Source organism: Letharia columbiana (genome assembly GCF_014066305.1).
Source record: "Letharia columbiana isolate WasteWater2 chromosome Unknown Sc0000028_s0, whole genome shotgun sequence".
NCBI lineage: Eukaryota > Fungi > Ascomycota > Lecanoromycetes > Lecanorales > Parmeliaceae > Letharia > Letharia columbiana.
Window position 1 is genome coordinate 260,785 of NW_023501070.1, and position 19,047 is coordinate 279,831.

Genomic DNA, 19,047 nt, shown 5'->3' on the forward strand with positions numbered 1-19,047 from the left:
GCCGAACAATTACTTACCAGACACATATTGTGATATATATCAACCTCACGTAAGGCAAGACGGATAAATGCGATGGTAGTATGATACGCTTCATAAAAAGCTTTTTAAACATTCGTTGAGGATGGGAGAACTTAGCAAACGTCCACGTTCAAGTTGGGTCAATCCCCACATTGGTAGCTTTTGATCGAAGTTCTGCGATGGGTGTGTACAGGTAGTCCGACGGATTCAGGAAGTGCGGCAAGCCATGTCCAGTAACGCAACTCGGAATTGAACAATTAAAGAGCTGCTCGTGTAGTAATCTCAACATTTGCTTTGACCAATAAAAAGGGGAAACCCAAAAGATGTGAGTCATCGAGCAACGACGAGACTCAGACAGCATCATCCTCTACTCTACAGCGGACGCTAGAAATCCACGGTTTCATTTAAAAATTTGACCTCCCCGCCTTCTAGCCCCCATCCACAGTCCGATATCACCATGACCAATAAACGCGAGCATCCCGATAATCAAGATGGGGAGAGTGCCCTCAACCGCAAACGGACCCGGTTCAACAACCTGGACGGCAGCGACGACTTGCCCGCATCTTCCCAGTCCCGCATCGACCCTACCTACGGCCAGCGTGGCGCCTTCCCGGGCCTCGAGGATTCCCATGATGACGGTGGGCTCTTTTACGGACCTGCCAGCGATGGTTTAGAGTATCTACGCATGGTCAGGTAAGTCGCGTGACCCCCAGCTTCTCCCAAGCAACAAATGCTGAGACTCTTTATCCAGCGCGTAAGCCACAACTGCAAGAGCTGACCGCATTCTGTGTGCCTATAGATCAGAAGCGAAGACTGTTCCTAACCTTCTCGTCGCTCCAATTTCACCTACTGTTCAATCCAGGAAGAATGACCTCTACGCGGACTATCCTCAAGGCTACTACTCCAATGGCGCATACACTGCCACTCCTGTTCCTTTCTCCAACCACAATCAGAAACACACGAATGGTGGGCAACAGGAAGATCAAGATCCCCAGGAAGCATACTACGCTTCACTCTGCGCGCGCTTTACAGAACTTACCGAAGTGCTCCAATCACCACCCTCTCGCGCTGCGCCAGACAAAAATGATGTCTACTATCTTGATTGGAGGAGCCACCGAGTATGGCGGGGAAAGATACTTAACACAACGCCTACAATGGTCCTGCTGGCGCAGCTTACGCAAGAGAGCGTGATCTGCGGACTGGAGGTACTCGAATTTTTGTTGACCTTCGCAAATCGGAGAGGAAAAAAAGGCAAGAACATTGGAGCTTGGACTTGGGGCTTGCTGGGCAGATGCAGGGAGGTAGGGCAGATGGGTAGTGAAGAGGTTGGAGTGTTGAGGAAGTTGGGGAAGCAGGCTGTTTGCTTGTTGAGGAGGATCAATGAGGGGGGGGTCATTGGCGAGGCTGTAGATGAGCCAGATATGGACGCGGGAGAAGAAGACGACGAAGAGGGAGAAGGTAAAGAGAAGAGAGCGGAAGACGGGGCCGATTTCCTGGATGCTGTGGATGCGGATGATGGCCATTCTCCGTATATCGATTTCATTACTACGGCCGCGGAGGGCCATGACGGCAACAGCGAGGCTCATCCGGTAGCCACCATGTCTGATGCTGATTTGGCGAAAGCGAAGCAGCATATCCTCGACTCTCTTGGGCCCAATCAAGCACAAAACGATTCCACGGAGACCAAAACCAGCAATAAAAATGATAGACAAAGCCCGACACTCACCTACCCTGCTTCTGAACTAGAAGTGGATGACATTACTACGGCGGCATTGAGCCATGACGGCAACAGCGAAGCTCCCCCAATAGCTACCATGTCTGACGCTGATTTCCCGAAAGCGAAGCAACATATTTCCAATTCTCTTGGGCCCAATCAAACACAAACTGATTTCCTGGGGACCAATGCCAGCAATAAAGATGATATACAAATCCCCCCACCGACTTACCCAGTCACAGAATTAGGAACAGATGATGGAGGTCTGGATGAGAAGACAGATGAGAAGGCAACGATACATGCTACGCTTGATATGCTTGTCACGATTATAGGCGAATTATACGGGCAGAGGGACTTGCTGGATGGAAGGCTTCTATGGGATGAGATGCAGTAGCCCTATCTTGTGGACTAGGGCTGGAGTTGAATAAATCACGTCCAAAGATGCCCTTGAGATTGATATACTTAACAAATCCTCTTTCAATTGATAGAAGAGTCCAATCCGGTATGGTGTACCTTAGGGATCCAACTAGCGAATGGTGCTAAACTGGTCAAGGCTAAATGGATGCAAAATTTAACCAATCAAGTGTGTCCCTAGCCATTTTCAACAGTTGATGGCCGGGAGAACCCCGGGTCGATTCCTGGTACCTCAGTTGGTGACCTTTGCTTCTCAGTCTCCTTTCCACCTGAGATCGATGACCACGAGGTCTGTCTCGCTGCAGCAGCTCTTGCGCGCCTCTAAGATGCCTGAGGGGTGGGAGGGGTGACGGCCGAGACGACCCGCGCGCAGAGGTTGCTAAAAATGGACCAGCACAGCTTCCTTCCACCTCGTATCTGAAGAAGATCACTAGCGAATAAAATCTTTCAGTTCAAGCATCTATGGATGCCTATACTGCTGACTTTGGCGAAAGTGATGCGATTGAACGCCTGATGCTTGATTGCAGACTATTTCGAGCTCCATGAACCCCCCCCCCCTCCTACAGCTTGCGCCTATGTGTTCCGTATGCTTTTTGACTTCTGTTTCGTATGGAGAGCACTGCCTCTTCGCAGTGGATTCCGAGGATCCTTTGCCATGACTACTTCTCATTTTCTTTATCTTCTGCTCTGTCATGCTGAGAAATTCCCATGCTCCTCGTTCATCTCCGATCATATTCCAGTCATGTCTACGTCCATCTCAAACGAGCAACAAGTCCTTCAAACTATCTCCTTCACTATACTCAATGACAGCACCATTGAACACAGGTTCTCGCACGAAGGCAGAAGATGGAGGAAAGCTATGCGGACGATCAGGAAGCAGACAGGATGGCTACGGACGCTTTGGGGTCGGGACATGAATACCTCCCATAAGGTTGATATATTCATTGGTATGAAAGAGAAAGTTCAATTCTAATTCCGTGACCTTTCTGCCTCTGAGCACTGAAGCAAATTATTGATTTTATATTTCTCGATTGCAGTCTGGACCGACATCCAAGCAGCAGAATCATTCGAAACAAGCCCTACTTTTGACGTTGTCCTCGAAGGCATCAATATCTCTCCACTCAAAGTCCACTGCATTACCACCCACAGCAATCTATCTCCACACGGCCTTACAGAATTGGTCACTCTCTTCTTCCCCCCAGCCCTTACGCACGAGGACCAAGAGTTCTTCGAAGAACAATTACAACATTATACCGCAAGACTTCCGCACGATGAAATCCGATCAATGGTCCACGGTTGGACTCTAGGACCGGTGAAGCGCGGTGCAGATACTGCGAGAGTTTGTCTGGTTTTCTTGGAGTGGGGAAGCTTGGATCAGATGTTCACGGTTAAAAGGAATGAAGATTCGCTATTCAATAACTGTTTTGTGCCATTGAGGGATGAGGCCGAGAGGGGAGCGAGGACAGCGCTCTATACTAAGTTGAGGGATGCCGGGAAGGAGAGGTCGGTTTGTGCGTTCATGTGAGGGATGGAATGTTGATGATTAATGATGATAATGGATGGGGACGAAGGCTTCAGATGCAGAAACTCGGTATAGAGCGAAGATTTCTAAATCAGATAGCCTGACTGTGTTCGAAGAAGATATACCATCTCCGACAGACTGCAAGCAGCAGGTTCTAGTATACCTGATTGTTCTCTTCTGCTTCGATAGCTCCGGAACGTCGAAGGGTGAGGTAGAACCCCTGATAGAGGACAAACTTTCTATGCAATCACTGGCAGTGGTTCTGATCGGTACATTGTTGTAGCCAGATGATCCAGGCAGAATATCAAACATACCTTGACGAAGTAAGTAGTAAGTCCAAGCAAAGTAAAGACATCGGACATCGGGAGCTGCTACTCTCGTTAAGGCCACTAGCCGATCGCTAGATTCTAGCGCCTTGGCAATCACACGACAGGCCGAGTTGAATTTGTGACTGCAACACCGCACAAAACATTGACTCATTCGCCACAAACCACAGTCTCTTCCAGCTACACAGAACCCTCGACCTCAAACACTCAGTCAGACAAAGAAGCTGCACACAAATCTCAAAGAGCACAATACACGACCGCCAAGATGGTACGCCGCCCGAGCGGAAGATAGGGAGCATGACTTCACCAACCGCCATCTGCTAACATCTCCACTACAGGTTCTCGCAATCGATCTCCTCAACCCCACGCCTGCTGCTGAGTCGAGGAAGCACAAGCTCAAGGTGAGCCACTACCTCTTTCCTCTACTGACTCTCCCATCACGCCGCGATCAGTGGCGTCCCCCCTTCACCGCCCTCCCGACACCAAAATAAGCCAACTGACATGTGAAAAACCGTGCTAGACCCTCGTACCGGCCCCCCGCTCCTTCTTCATGGACGTCAAGTGCCCCGGCTGCTTCACCATCACAACCGTCTTCTCGCACGCCCAAACCGTCGTCATCTGCGGCGGCTGCTCGACCGTGCTGTGCCAGCCGACCGGTGGGAAGGCGAGACTGACGGAGGGCTGCTCCTTTAGGCGGAAGTAGATGCGTCCTGGTGCGGAAGAAGCCAAAAGGGGAGAGTGAGTGATGGTTGTTGTTGATGGGACGACGATGATGAAGTTTGCAAGTGGTACTCGAACAGAAAACAGCGAGGCAGGATAAAAGATGGTCATCTACGGGCGTTTTGCATTGTGATACCGGATATCTTGCTTGCTTTGAACACATGGCCTGAAGAATGCTGGTGGCGGCGGTGGATGATTTTGATGCAACGGATGTATGCTAGGGGCAATCGAAGCATGCAAAAACACCGTCCACAGGGCCTGCCCTATGTGATGTTTGAAACTCTGCGACGTCTCGATCTCTACCCTCTCCCTCCCATCTCTCACTCTACTCTGACAACCACTTACTTCCAGCCGCCAACACAGCTACGCAGATCCGACGCAATCGCTACCGGAACCCAATCTCCCATCGCCACCAACCTCCCCAACTGCCCCCCCACCCAAACTCTCATCCCCAGCGAAGACCCAAAAATGCCCTCCTTCACCCTCTCAACCCACACCCTCCTTTCACCCTCCAACCACCCCCAAGAACCCAACCTCCACCACCCCCACCCCCACTCCCCGCGCCATCCTCCCCGCTCCTCATTCCTTCCTGACCACCACCCCCTCCCACCCGCAACCATCCAACCACAACACCCTAGGCCGGACGCCCGACCCCGTCGTCGAAAGGCCATAATAGCCTGCCGACAACCCCAGAGCGGAATACACTCTAGACGCCGCATTTGACCACGGCGTCAATTTTTGGCACTCGACGCTGGGGTGGAGCCAATGGGGAGTGCGGGATGCCGTAATATGGTAAGGTACAATTGCCGTTGCTGGAGATGCAAGATTGGGGACGCGGATGCCGTGTTCCGAGATCCGGGCGGCAGGGTGTTGAGAGAATGGTGCGGGTTCTCGGCTCGGGGTGTATGTTCCGTGCGTGGAGACAGTGGGCTGGGCGTTGGGTGTTTCTTTGTTGATATATATCTCTGTTTGGGTTGGGCATGGATCTGGGGAGGGGGGAGTGGCCGGGACTGGAAGGGTTGGGGTATGAAGAGTGGGAGGGGAAGATTGGGGAGTTGGCTGAGACGCGTTAGAATGTTGGTTGTAAGGTGGTGAGGAGTGTGGATGGGAGTCATTTGATTTTTGGAGATCGGTATGATGGGAACAGGGGGATACCAGAGGGAGTGCTGGAGGCGATGGAGAAATTCGTCGACGTGCTGAGTGCGCAGTACTTCCGCGAACCTGCTCAGGGCTATCGAAAAGTGATGGTGCAGGAGTGCGATGGATGGCAGAAGCTGTGCGGAAAGCCTGTGCTGGTAGCTGAAATCGGCAATTGGTGTGCTACGGAGATGAATCCGCAACGGAAGAGTGCGCTGGACGGGCACGAAGAGAGAGGCAGGGATTATGGAGGCACGGTAGGGTTGCTCATGAACCAAAAATGGTGTGTCGGGGTTCACTGGTTTGGATATGTTAAAAACAAGGGGGGAAGGGGAAGGGGATGGGGATTGTTGATGCATTCGATGAGCCGCACGAGGAGATGACGGAGGCGATTGCTTCTTGCCATCGATCGATATTGGAGAGTGAGAGTTCGAAGTGAGGACTTGAGCAGAAAGGGAATTGCCGGACATTGAGATGAACACTTTTCTTCCATGTCTAATTCCGATACCAACAACTCGAGTTGCTTAATCCCAGAATCACATAGGGGAGCCCAATATCTCACCACGACAATGGAGAATGCTTTAAATAAGACATCGCTCTGGGGTATATGCTCCATTCGAAAAAGCTAGCTGTCCTCAGTCATCAGGCAACACTCGATCTCCGGGTCAGTAGAAATTTCAAAGAGCTCCAAATCTATCAGTCATGTAACGATCGTAAGCCGTATCCGTTTCCAGTACCCTAGGGACTATGGACAGCAGGTCATTGTCGGATCCTCCCACTAGGCGGTATGGTCCTCCTTGTAGGCGAAGTCCGAACGTCGCCATGAACATCTCTTTCCTCTTTTAGCCCTCCAGGCAGCGTTGCAGAGCTCCACCCTCTGATCAACGGGCTCGCATCTTCCTCCCAGCAAGCCCAACTGCAGCCTCTCCTCAGCAATGGCACTGGCATCTTGTGCAACGCAAGCATGTGGTCCAGCTGCCCTCTGAAACCCTGATCCGGGATGCAGTACCACCATTCGATCCACTCTGTGCGTGGGATAATGTACTCATGTCCGCAGACAGAGCAGTTTTTGCCGCCTGCTTCTTTGAGCTTCCAGGTTGTCTGGAGGAGCTGCGTGAGATGTTCTGGACAGTCTTGCGGGATGAGAAAAGGAAGTTGGCTCAGTTGTGGTGACTTTTTGCAAGCGCGTAAGGCGAGTTCGAGAAGGGATGGTGTTTTGGTACGTTCTTCTGGCGGCGGCCCGAGGAACTCATCGTCTGCTTGGGGTTCAGGCCAGTGCTCTGGGATAGACGATGGAGCCGGTGGCCAATGGCGCAGTGAAGCGCCAGTAATATCGAGGAAAGCGATACGTGTCGAGGCTAATTGTTGGCATGGCTCACCGGACTTGAGCTCTCGGCTGGATGCGTGGTTCCAGGTTGATGGAACGGGGCGAATGAAGGGGTTTGGATAGATCATGCATTTTTGGAGGTTGGCGTGAAGAAGACTAAGGAGCTCCCAAGGAAGCCAATTGAGCTGATTACTGCCTAGATTGAGTTCTTTGAGGTTATTGAGCTCGCCAATTGTCGGAAGTATCTCCGTCAGATTGTTCGAGCGTAAGCTCAAAACCTCTAGATTCTTCAAATGAAACACCTCCCCAGGTACTTCCTCGAGAAGATTATTCGATAGATATAGCCGTAGTGCTGGCGTCAATGACTGATAGCGATTCCCCTTGCCCTGCTTCGGTACTATTCTTGTATGGTAGCGCAGCGGCCGTAGCGTCGGCGTTCGTACCTGCTGCATGTACATCGTTCTGGATTACGGGTCAGCCGGGACTTGTTGCAAAAGCTCGCACTGCAATGGGAAGCCATATGTCGAGGGGATTGGGTTCTAAAGAAGCAACATACGACAAGTCGATAGCCTCTCCACCTTGTTCGACACACAGCGTGACTTTCTTTTGTGCTTGTTGTTGGACCAAGTGAAAGCCCATCAAATGACCTGGCTGCTTCTGCCAGTATGGAAACACCGGTCCCTCGAAGCCCCCCGGATCTTCCGTTATCTGCAGAGCTCTATTGACCAAAGCTTGCTGCAATTTTTCCTCTAATGTCTGAGTACAGGGGCCATGAACCTTGTCTCCAAGATCAAGCTCTCTTTCATCCTCATGCCAAAGCTCCTCATCACCGTCAATGGACCCTCCGCTTTCCATGACTCTCAATACCCTTCGAACAGCGTCCTGCCGATCGTTATCTTCATTCTCCGTAGATGCGTCACTACCCAGCCAGACACCACTGTCATGGGTTCTCCTGAAAGGGCCCCTCATGCGGGGCTTCTTTGTAGAGGAAGGTAACGTGACAGTGTTCCAAGACTCGTCTGTTTCATACCATGGTCTCCGATGCTGTCGCTTGACCCTTGGCCCGTAGTAATTTTCAGCTGAAGAAGCAGGAAGGTCGTCACTTGAGAAGAGGGGCGCGTCACTGGAGCTGGCGAGGTATTCGTTTCGATCGCGTTTCTTATTCACTGTAGATGCAGTGAAGCTTGGCAGTTCTGGCAAGGTGAGTTCTCCGAAGCTCTGAGTGGATTCTTGGAAGTCGCTGAAGAGGTCAAAGGTCGTAGCTGAGGTTATGCTATCCAACGATTCAGAGGGTGTACCGCCCTTGTTGCTACTCCCAAGGTCCAACCCTTCCCTCGTAGGTGAGGCCATAATTCAGTCTGTGGATGGGAGATTTGCATACGCATATGTTCTGCACCGTAATTGCCAGGTATTAACATACGAATATCTCAAGGATAAGATATATATAGACGAGATTATTGGAAAGTCGTTGTTTGTGACGCGTAGAGTCGCCATTGTTGATATACGGGTATTGGCGTGTGCAGAAGACGTTACAATTTCTTGGCATTGAGAAAATGGCGCACACACCTGTCAGCTACTTCTACAAGTAGACCCTTATAAAAACATCGCCACGAAGTCTAATAATAAGGTCTACATATTAATGCTATTCTAAGCTTAGTACTCTTCAAAAGCGTTGTATATCAGAGTATTAGCAACCCGAAAGGCTACCGCTAAGCTCAAAAGCCATGCCTGGGGTGTTTGCGCTTCACAGCCGCTGCCACCCCTATTTCGGCCTATATGGGGGTCCCGAAGCGCCCCCGAGAGGTAAGCTAGCTTGAGCACCTAGAGTAGTGCACGGGTTCTCCCGCCTGGCTGCCGATCCTAAGGCACATAAAGTAACATTCTCGAGTCTCAACTCAGCTCTGTCTAACAGCCTCTTCAAGCGACCTTAGTGATTGGCGTTGTCGGAAATCTACGTTTTCTCGGAGCCCGTATCGATGGAGTGAAAGGTGGCCTGGAGAAAGTGAAGCGCGAGATACAGGACGTGAAGCTGGACACGAAGGAGACGAAGCTGGACATCAAAGCTCTCCTGGCTCGTCAACACGATCTCGAGCTCTAGGATACGGCTTTAGTCGAGAAGCATCTCGAGGACTGTAGGAAGGGGAAATGAGCAGGTTGGTGAGCTGGGCACTATTACTCTTTGCTTCCTTTGCTTTCCTTTGCTTTCCTTTACTTTCCTTTAATAAGCGTATACCCTACGGTTTAAGCACCCTGTGTGCTACCTATTGCTATAGACGACAATCCTCAATTGCTTACTCCACTCTACAAAGTGATCCCGGCATTCCTCCGGTTTCCGGTGCTGCGAGTATTGAGGCGCCATCTGGAGGCTATTGGCTCGCCGGCGCTGAAGTAAACACCAGCGAAGGCTCTTTGTTAAATGTACCTAAGGTATGATGACGGAGACTAGAGGATCCGCTCGACGCTAAACCTTTAATCTGGATGTACTCTAAGCTTCAAGATGGGTCTTGTAACCTTGTTTGCATCCAACGTGTATGTGCGACAGCTCTGATTCACAAGGCTATATGCCGCGAAGCTCTGAGTCAATGTCTCGTAATACTTGCAGGGATTATAATACTGTTCGTCAGCCGTCCCGCTTCTCTCAGTGATCTGCCTTCTCGTGGATCACTGCGCAAACAGTCATCATGTCCTTTCAGCTGCTTTCCGCATCTGCCGCAACGACGCTCCTCATCATCATCTCCATCTTCATCATGCGCCGTCTACGGACCTCACAGACCCTACAAGCTGTGAAGAAGCCCAACCACCTAGACCTCACGATCAGCTCACCAGAGCCTACCAAGCTCAGCAAAAGCCTTGCATCGGCACTGCCCGACAGCGTCATCTTTCCGCACGACGCCGTCGCCTTCAAGGAGTCGATAAATTCCTACTGGGCCCAGCAGGAGTGCGAAGTGATCCCAGCATGCGTGGTCCGCCCCCGCGACGTTCAGCAGCTCTGCGTGGCCGTCACTGTCCTCAAGCGCGAGTACGACGAGCGAGGGAAGCAAGCTGGCGAGCAAAAAGCCGAAGGACTATTCGCTATCCGCAGCGGCGGCCATTCTCCGGTTTCCGGTGCTGCGAGCATCAATGGAGGTGTCATGATCGACCTTGGCCTCTTGTGTGAGGTGACCCCCTCTGAGGGTGGATCGAGCGTGGTCATCGGAGCTGGCGCCAAGTGGATGGATGTTTCCAAGATCCTGGACGAGAAGAGTCTCGCTGTTGTTGGAGGCAGGAACTCTGCTGTTGGGGTGGGCGGCTTGACTTTGGGAGGTAAGCTTCTACTTTTCACGTCTGTACTCGCCCCTCTCCCCCACTTCGATTGCGAGTCGGATCTCTAAGATTCCCACCTGCAGCTCCATTCTTACTCTATTCCAGAGTTGACCAAAGGCGCAAATAGGCGGTCTCTCTTTCTTCTCCCCCCGCTTCGGCCTAGTCTGCTCCAACATCCTCAGCTACGAAGTCGTCCTGGCCTCCGGCTCCATCACCGCAGCCTCTGCATCAACTAACCCCGACCTCTGGCGCGCCCTCAAAGGCGGCTCCAATAACTTCGGCCTCGTCACGCGCTTCACGGCCCGCAGCTTCCCCTCCACCAAAATCTGGAGCGGCTTCCTCTACATGCCCGCCTCTCAAGCCGCCAAGGTCCTCGCGGGTTTCCACGAATGCCTCAACAGAGAGGATTCGGGCGATTCCAGCACCACGTACGACAACCACGCCGCCGGCCCCATAGCCTGCTTCTCCTATATCCAGAAACTCGGCGTTCAGGCCATCTCCGTGAATCTCGTCTATACCAAGCTCCCCGAGAACGAGAAGAAATGGCCCGCCTGCTGGAGGACCTCAACCTTCGGATCGCTTTGGCGCCTCTGGAGCACCTGCAAGGTCCGCACCCTAACTAGCGCGACCGATGAAATGAACGCGCTCAACCCCCCCGGCAGGCGCCAGGTCTTCGCCACCACGACTATCAAGAACGACCGTGCCACCCTGGCGGCCGCGCACGCCGCCTACTGCGATGCTATCGCCTCGCTCCGCCGTGTCAAAGTCAAGGGCTTGGTCTGGACACTCGTCCTGCAGCCGCTCCTACCGGACTGGGTACGCAAGGGCGATGCGAATCCGCTAGGCCTGCACGACTGCACTCATGAGCCTCTCGTTATCGTGAGCTTCACGGTCAACTGGGCCGAACGCCGAGATGACGAGTTCGTCAAGACGACGACGCGCCGCGCCGTTGAGCAGATTGATGCCGTTGCAGCGGCTAATGGAACGGGCCATCGATATCGGTACATGAATTATTGCGCGGAGTGGCAGAGGCCGTTTGAAGGTTATGGTGGGGAGAATTGGCGGTTCTTGCAGGGGGTGAGTAGGAGGTATGATCCGGAGGGGTTGTTTCAGAGGGGGTGTGTAGGTGGGTTTAAGCTTGGTGTGGTGGATGGTGAGGCATGAGACGTGGTTGCTCGAGAAGCGGGACGGGTTCTGCTAATCGTTACGACTAGACCAAAAGGGTCATCACTAGTAGTCCGTCACTAAACAGCAAATTATACTAGTTGTAGGCCTGCAAGCATATGACTGCTTGCCAACACAATCTACTGCTCGCAGCGAAGGCGCAAATGTACGTGTGGTACCTGCGGCTTCGACCGTAGAGCCCGGGCGACGAACATGATCATGGCAAGACGAGGCGAATAGATTATAATACCCGATAATCCCCTATTGACAAGAACAGCATACTTTAGTTTAGTCGCTCAGCATCCTCCTAAGCAGGTCAACTTCGACTTCTACTACATGTATGCGTGTATCAGCTTTATATTCTTTTCCACATTCATGAAGCAGTTATGGATCAATACCTCGACCGAAATCAAGCTCCTCCAACGGAAAGGCGGGTTGGACCTAGGTCTGTACGCTTCGAGACGCTCTCGCCCTTTCCTCCTTGAAGGAATTCTCAATTCCGGACCCAAAATATTCGCCATCGGACTGAAGCGTCATCTTTGGGGGGGCGCGAGCCTTAAAGATAACGGGGACATCTGTAAACTTACCCGCGGTTTAATGTATGAGTATAATCTTTTTCTATAAATAAGAGCGTGTAAGCGCCTTATATGAAGGAAATATCAAGTTCGGAATCCAAGGCAAGATGTCGGTGCAACTCGGAAACATGGGTAAGTGGCTACCTCTCACATATTTTCCTTACAACCCCAGCTGATTAGGCTCTTCAGTCACTGACTCCGTCCAGGAGACCGGACCGCTTCGATTCTGTTCGACGGCGTTCGAAGAGGCTTGGAAAGAGTGAGTCAGTGCCTGCTAGAATGCAGACCTGGCAAGAAGATGTGTTCCCGGGGTAGGACGAGAGAGCGTTGGATTTGACAGGAGATGAGGTGTTGAAGGAGACGAAGAAGAAGGTTGAAGACAGCGATGTGCTTGGCGGCTCGCCGTAGGCGATGAAAATGGTGATCATTGAAGAATTTATCCCCTTCACTGTTCCCGAGATCAGGGAGAGGCTCGATGCTCGATTATTCGTGAGACTTAGCCATGGAAAAGCAAAGCATAGGAGGATGACGAGGCCGAATTACGGCGCTGAGGCTAAGCAGGGCGAACTCTGGGAAACGGAAGATTCCTTCGAGAAGATGGTTTGGCGGAACTATGTGGAGCAGCGCATGCAGTTCTTTGAAGAAGGAAACGTTGAGGGCCGGATGGATGCAGAGAGGTGTAAGCAATTAGGGATTGTAGTCCAGGAAGGTATGGATGTTGAGGCGCAGGAGACATTGAGCTGGGCTGTATGTGCCATGTTGGAGGCGTTGAAAGGCAAATGTCTATAGAATTGCACTAACTACTAATGAGGACGATTTTGCTGCAAAATGCCTGATATATTAGCCACCAGACTCATAAATCGAGGTTCATCCTTTGATTAGCAATTCATGAATCTCGTTGTCTGTGCCAGCTTCGTGACTGTTATCAATAGCACCTTGTTTAATCTTATGCGGCTGACCTATGCTAGCTTTATAGGTGATACCTCCTGTGTCGAATGCAGACGTCATCGCAGCGTTCGCGGACAACGGTTCTGAACGTCGGTTACCGCGTTTAATGTTGGTAACGGTCTGCCTTTGGAAGTAGAAAAAACACAGAGCAGCAATTGCTAATACCCCGACAGCAGATCCAACGCCGGCACCAGCGCTTGTGCCAGCGGAGAGGCTAGATTTGGAGCCGTGGTTGCTTGTTATGGGTGAGCTTGTGGCAGGTGAGCTTTTTGTAGACGAGCTTATTGCTGTCTTTGACTGGTTTGAAGAGAATGATATCGAAGGAGTGGTAGATGAAGATGCAGTTGTTGGCGCTAGAGCGGATGTCGAGAGGGAGATAGATCTCTTATTTCCAGGAGCAACGCCTTCCCAAACAAATGCCAGGGAATTGAAGGCGATAAGCGCCAGGCAATCACCATCTAAGTTACCCGCGACTTGACGTCGATTCTTCATACGCTTCGCCAGCCCAGGATTAGGGTCTTCGGCTGTGGGGTCGGCTGTGCTGTTGTTGCTGTTATAGTAGTTGAATTCTGCTGTGGTGCCATTGGCGCAGGTCGCGTTCTGCAAGAATCGGTAGCTGCGGACTGTAGCCCCAGGGACGCCGCAGACGTCAGGTAAGAGGGTGAAGTTAAGGGCGATAGGTCTGGTTCTCCGAAGTTGGAGGTTGCGCCTGATTTGGAATTGCATTCTGAGTCGCTCCAGAGGCCCATATTGCCCTGTTGTGATATGGCATTGGTTTTGCAGTAGAGGGACGAGAGTGTGAAAAATAGTATACATAGCGCCATGTTGTGTGAAAGGAAGATTGGTTGTAAGCCGCGAGGTAAAGTGATCAGGGTGGAAAATAGACACAGTATACTTAGGATTGAAATTGTTTCTAATGAGAGGAGTTAGGGGAGCCTGGCCCACTACATGAGAATATCACCGAAGCTACGTTCGAAGACCTAGCCACAGTATACTTCTGCAGCTTCAGAACTTGACAGAAAGCAGCGCAGTTCAGGCTGTGCAGCTTACATCTTAATGGTGTGGTGGTCTCACCTGCAATTGAGCGGAGGCGCAGCAATATACGAGGACTTGGGCCACGCTGCTGGAAGCCGAAGCATCTTTATATAAAAGATTTTTGGGGGATAAGCAATGTCAGACTGGAGAGAGCTTTTGGGCTATTGTAGTGCGAGTTGGGACGTAAAAGAGAAAGAGCTGTGAGCAGGTGCGAGCAACGAAGTCCAGGACAGCGCTAGTGACAGCCCTAAAGCTAATCTAAGGGACTCTCGGTGCCACAAGATTCATCCCCTACCAGCTAGGACCCACTCCATTTCTCCATCTCTCCACTCCTCCACCCGCCATACCCTCAAGCTTATTCCCAAACTACCATGTTCAAACCAACCCAAACATATGATCAAGTGGCCGCGGCAGAGTTACAAGCAGAATTAGACGAGTGGCACGAGGAACCCATAGAGAGCGTGGAGAGCAGGAGTCACCAGGTCAATCTACACCGGAGGCCAGGTTTCTACAAGAAGGCATTGCTCGGATCGATTACCGTGAATGCTCTATTGCTCATGGTGTGTGGATGGCTGTATTTGAAGCTTAGAGTGTAAGTGCCACCTCCCAGGCGCGACTTAAAGGCAGGGAGCAACTCGTGCTGCCACGCTACTTAAGTTTAGAGTAAGCTCCTGACTTTTAATCTAGTGCGCGCACAGCTTGCGCTCCTTCAAGCAATACAGCAACTTAAGCAGCATTTGCAACACCACAACGGGATCTGGAAGGTGCCAACGTTGAGCGAGCAAGAGGAGGCTAAGGACGTGGGAGGAATGTCCCATTGCCATCTGTCCGTACACTTGGAGCCTTGCGAGAAGTTTGTGGTACTCCGCAATTCATTGGACCAAACAGACAGCGGCCGTATCGAACTCTGTTTATGGTTGCTGGCAGGGCAGCACGCAGCAGCGTGCAGAGTGAACGCTCTGAGCTTCATGGCCAGTAGAATCTGGAAGGCAGACTATTTCTGATGCGGACACGAAAGAAAAAGGGTCATCGAACCTTTTGTGATGGAGTGCTGGGGAACTGCTGGGGCTCCGCGATGGGGAGAATAGAAGTGCCGAGGTATTAAGAACAAGTGATCAAGCGTCGCGACTATTAAGCTCGTCCCTGACAGAATTACACTGCGGGAAAAGAATGTAAATTGGAGGAGAGGCTCAAATCCGTGTGCCGATGCTGCCTTGCCTGGTTGTCCACCAAAACATTCTGTTTCTGGGTTGCACTGGAAGTAGATGGACCCCTCAGGCGAACCCAAACTGCCTGATAAATGCCATGCCCTTCTGCCTTATCTTTCAAGGCAGTCAATCAACTTCAAAGCAAGTTCAATCACGTGCTGACGCGGAACGCAGTAGAAAGGGCAGACTTCATTCACATTGAACGCTAGTGTGAAGCTAACAGTGAATTGCAAGAGCTTCGGCATCGGTTCTCTTCGACTTTCATACTCCCAACACCATCCATGAGCATGTCTTCGAGCGCGCCTTCCAAACCTGTGTGGGCGAAACCCAGCAAGCGTGCTCGCTCTGGCGAGCCCAGACTCTTTGCCGAACTTGAGAGCATGGTTCTGGATACTTTTCAAGACCTTCACGACCCCGAAGATCTCACGTGGCTTTGGGTAGGAGGACGACACGTTTCGAAGCACTTCAGGTGCGAGATTGAGAGGATGTTCAGGACGGTTTTCTTACCAGAGACAATTCTGCGTTGTGACTTGGGTAAGCCTCTTCGTTGCAGCCTTCAAGTATCGATTTAGCATGCTGGGGAAAGCCGAAAGACGCTGATATTTTCACAGGCCTCCATCTCCTGTGTTGGGACGTCTTCACGCCTGATCGCTCTGTGGGATACGCTGGATGTTATGGTGACATGTCGAGTGTGCGCGAATATACGACAAAAACGCCGTCTTTCACTCTCGATCGCTTCTCCGACGATCAGGCTAGAGCCTTCTTCAAGTGTGGAAAGGTTCGAAAAGAAATGGTGTTCAGGCGTCTCCACGAAAAGCAGCTCGTCGGATCTCCTGTGTTCTCGATCCAGGTTCGCGAAGTAGTAAACGACACTGGGCTTCCCAACCTTCACATAGATGACGAGGAGGAAGAGATCTCGGTGGACTGGAAAGGCATGCTCGACCAACTCTTGGGGGAGGAGCACGTCTTCAACGCCATTCTATCTCGACGTCTGGGCTGGCACCTGGACCCCGGAGAGGACACCCCCAATCTCCTAGAGACGCATCGGAAACTCGCACGACGAAGCCGTTTCCAGCGCGAATGTCGCGCCAAGCACCGCAGCAATATCCTGGAACACTATACACATGACGAGAAGCCCGCTTTGCGAAACCTCCAGAAGCTCCGCTTCGCCGCATCAGGTTTTGGGATTGACGATGACGACGACGATGACGACAACGAGAACGACACCACCCTCTTCGAGTATACCAAACAAGAGATCCTCGACGAGCTCCCCGACGGCGCCATCATCTACAGCGGCAACAGTAATCCAGGGCCAAAGCCAGGATCAATCCCGCGGGGAATCTCCACCGATGAAGACTACTGCTCGCTCATGAACCAGTGGCGGGGTCTGCCACCGCCGTCAGCGGCGGATCTTTTCTCTCCGCGTCCCCTACCGGATCTCTCACAGGGGAGACGGCCTATGGATCCACCGCCAAGGTCGAAGCGACAACATCATCCAAGTCACGAAAAGCGTGCGAGGGAAGAAACCGCGGAGATGTTACCGAGCAAGCGCGGCAGATCCGCCGCCGATTGAAGGAACGAGGTCGGGCTGCTTTTCGGCTTCCAATCGCCATGGATTCCTCCGATCGACGTCTCCTGGAGCCTCGCATTCCTGCAATCCACACCTAGAAATCCCCTTTGGTCCACGCCCTGCGGCCCCGATTGTACAAAGGCCCATATCCCTGAGCTGCACCTTGCATCCAAGTCCTTGACCCCGTTTCACCGCGGAGATATTCTACCCTACTCATATCCTCACGTCCGTTTCCGAACCCGGATTGCAGACGGTACGTACGCTGTCCTAACTAACTAAGTAGTGTTTGCGGAGAGAGAGAGAGAGAGAGGGGGAGAGAGATGGTCTGGGCTATCGAAGTCCGAGTCCCGCGTTCTCAAGCTCTTGGGAAACTTTGCGATGGGATCCTTCCTTGCCTGGTTGATTCATGGCGGGTTTCTGTCCTAGGTTAGGTCACGGTAGGCATTCGAGACTCCATAGTGAATACATTCATTCCTCGAAACTGAACACGTGGCGTCACAATAGCGAAGATGGATACGCACACATCACCGCGGAGTACTGGTTTTAATCTCCGATCACTTGACTTGACATCACTTGACATCACATATATTATGTACACAGCACAAATGTACTTTATTCTCTCTCGCCAGGCCAGATCAATGGACACGTTAAAAACCGACTTCATCTATTTCCATTCGTTCATCGCAAGCAGCAGCAGCAGCAGCAGCAGCAGCAGTAGCGACAGATTCGAGCGCTCGGCTCGGCTCGGCTCGGAGGGGAATATAGCAATCGGCAAGAGAGAGAGAGAGAGAGAAGGAAACAAAGGCAGAGCTAGGCAAGCAGCGGACCCCCCCGGGGCGCGCGCGCGCGCTTTACAGGGAACGAATCCAACCGCAACATGTACTCGAGAAACGAACGGAATTGACCGACCGCGGTCCGCCCCGACCCCCTATATCTATATTCCCCCGGCAACGCAACGGTTCGATTTCTTTCCCGGCTCCCACGTTACTAACACAGGGCCAACGCGACGGCGCCGAGAGCCACGACGCCGCCGAACAGAGTGCCCGTATTCCTCGCCGCGGCGCCCTTGTACGGAATGGCCGGGGTGATGGGAGCGCCGGTGCCGGTCGCGGAGGCAGAGGCAGAGCCCGTGCCCACCGGGGCCGAGGCGCCGGTTCCCGCCGCTGTGGGGAACGGGGCGACTTCGCTGGTGTAGACGAGCGATGAGCTGGCGGAGGGGGCGCTGGAGGCGACGGGGACGATGATGGTGGTGGATGCGGATGGAGCGGAGGAGACGAGGAGGGGGGTTTCGATGATGGGGATGGCCGAGGTGAAGATCTGGGTGCTGGAGGCGGAGATGTGGGTGATGGTGGTGGTGGAGGTGGAGGTGCAGGTCGTGGTTACGTATCTGGTGGCTGCGTGCGCGGAGGCGGCGAGGAGGAGGGTGAGGAGGATTGGTTGGTGCATTTTGAGTGTATGGTCGGTTGTGCGCGCGAAAGCTTTGGTGGTGCGCAGTGGTTGATGTGGGTTCGAGGTTGGGGTTTTATGCGCGCACGCTGGGAGTGGGTTTGCGCAGAGCGGTGGTTTTGCGATGCGACGGTGTATGTTCAGTTGTATGTTTAGTGATGATGATGATGATGATAGCGAAGGATGGTGAGCTTTGAGCGAGCGAGATCTCTGCTTGAGGCTTTATGAGGGAGTTGCTTTGTCAAGCTTGGCTGTGGTGCTTGTCTCGGCTGATTGTTCGACAGATAATGCTGCGCGCGTGTTATATTGTCCTGCTTTCCTTTTCTGCGACAAAGGCTGTAGTGATAGTGGTGATAGTAGTGAATGAGATCAACTCGAATATAGTTTGGGTTTGTTTTCTTTGAAATGAGTGTATAGTGCGATGATAGCCTGATATCGCACAAAGGATACTTTGGAGAGAGTGACTGGAAGAGGTTGAAAGAGTGAAGAACAAGAAGATGAAGATGAGAGAAAAAGGGAAGGGGCAATACATCCGGTGGTGTGACATATATGAGACGCACCACAGCAATAATTGGCGCAAGTATATCGCCTTGGACTACATGTACCTTACCGGACTAATC

General features: G+C 52.1%; 8 protein-coding genes across 8 annotated transcripts; 5 read left to right on the forward strand and 3 right to left on the reverse strand.

Annotated features, from left to right (window-relative positions):
- Window positions 1-475: 475 nt before the first annotated feature.
- HO173_008166 (uncharacterized protein) lies at window positions 476-2,126 on the forward strand (the record flags this gene model as incomplete). Its single annotated transcript, XM_037310066.1, has 2 exons — window positions 476-711; window positions 818-2,126. 2 exons carry the CDS (start codon window positions 476-478, stop codon window positions 2,124-2,126), a joined length of 1,545 nt encoding a protein of 514 aa, XP_037163026.1.
- A 762-nt stretch (window positions 2,127-2,888) lies between these two features.
- HO173_008167 (uncharacterized protein) lies at window positions 2,889-4,697 on the forward strand (the record flags this gene model as incomplete). Its single annotated transcript, XM_037310067.1, has 7 exons — window positions 2,889-3,093; window positions 3,184-3,653; window positions 3,718-3,879; window positions 3,956-3,991; window positions 4,080-4,262; window positions 4,333-4,395; window positions 4,515-4,697. The coding sequence occupies 7 exons, from the start codon at window positions 2,889-2,891 to the stop codon at window positions 4,695-4,697; spliced, it is 1,302 nt and encodes a 433-aa protein (XP_037163027.1).
- Window positions 4,698-6,610: 1,913 nt separating this feature from the next.
- On the reverse strand, window positions 6,611-8,528 carry HO173_008168 (uncharacterized protein; the record flags this gene model as incomplete). Its single annotated transcript, XM_037310068.1, has 2 exons — window positions 6,611-7,640; window positions 7,735-8,528. 2 exons carry the CDS (start codon window positions 8,526-8,528, stop codon window positions 6,611-6,613), a joined length of 1,824 nt encoding a protein of 607 aa, XP_037163028.1.
- A 1,331-nt stretch (window positions 8,529-9,859) lies between these two features.
- On the forward strand, window positions 9,860-11,645 carry HO173_008169 (uncharacterized protein; the record flags this gene model as incomplete). The annotated part of the gene is made up of 2 exons (XM_037310069.1): window positions 9,860-10,481; window positions 10,609-11,645. The coding sequence occupies 2 exons, from the start codon at window positions 9,860-9,862 to the stop codon at window positions 11,643-11,645; spliced, it is 1,659 nt and encodes a 552-aa protein (XP_037163029.1).
- A 986-nt stretch (window positions 11,646-12,631) lies between these two features.
- Window positions 12,632-13,009, forward strand: HO173_008170 (uncharacterized protein; the record flags this gene model as incomplete). The annotated part of the gene is made up of 1 exon (XM_037310070.1): window positions 12,632-13,009. The coding sequence occupies one exon, from the start codon at window positions 12,632-12,634 to the stop codon at window positions 13,007-13,009; it is 378 nt and encodes a 125-aa protein (XP_037163030.1).
- A 78-nt stretch (window positions 13,010-13,087) lies between these two features.
- On the reverse strand, window positions 13,088-13,894 carry HO173_008171 (uncharacterized protein; the record flags this gene model as incomplete). The annotated part of the gene is made up of 1 exon (XM_037310071.1): window positions 13,088-13,894. The coding sequence occupies one exon, from the start codon at window positions 13,892-13,894 to the stop codon at window positions 13,088-13,090; it is 807 nt and encodes a 268-aa protein (XP_037163031.1).
- Window positions 13,895-15,692: 1,798 nt separating this feature from the next.
- On the forward strand, window positions 15,693-16,984 carry HO173_008172 (uncharacterized protein; the record flags this gene model as incomplete). Its single annotated transcript, XM_037310072.1, has 2 exons — window positions 15,693-15,945; window positions 16,023-16,984. 2 exons carry the CDS (start codon window positions 15,693-15,695, stop codon window positions 16,982-16,984), a joined length of 1,215 nt encoding a protein of 404 aa, XP_037163032.1.
- A 984-nt stretch (window positions 16,985-17,968) lies between these two features.
- Window positions 17,969-18,427, reverse strand: HO173_008173 (uncharacterized protein; the record flags this gene model as incomplete). The annotated part of the gene is made up of 1 exon (XM_037310073.1): window positions 17,969-18,427. One exon carries the CDS (start codon window positions 18,425-18,427, stop codon window positions 17,969-17,971), a length of 459 nt encoding a protein of 152 aa, XP_037163033.1.
- Window positions 18,428-19,047: the final 620 nt, after the last annotated feature.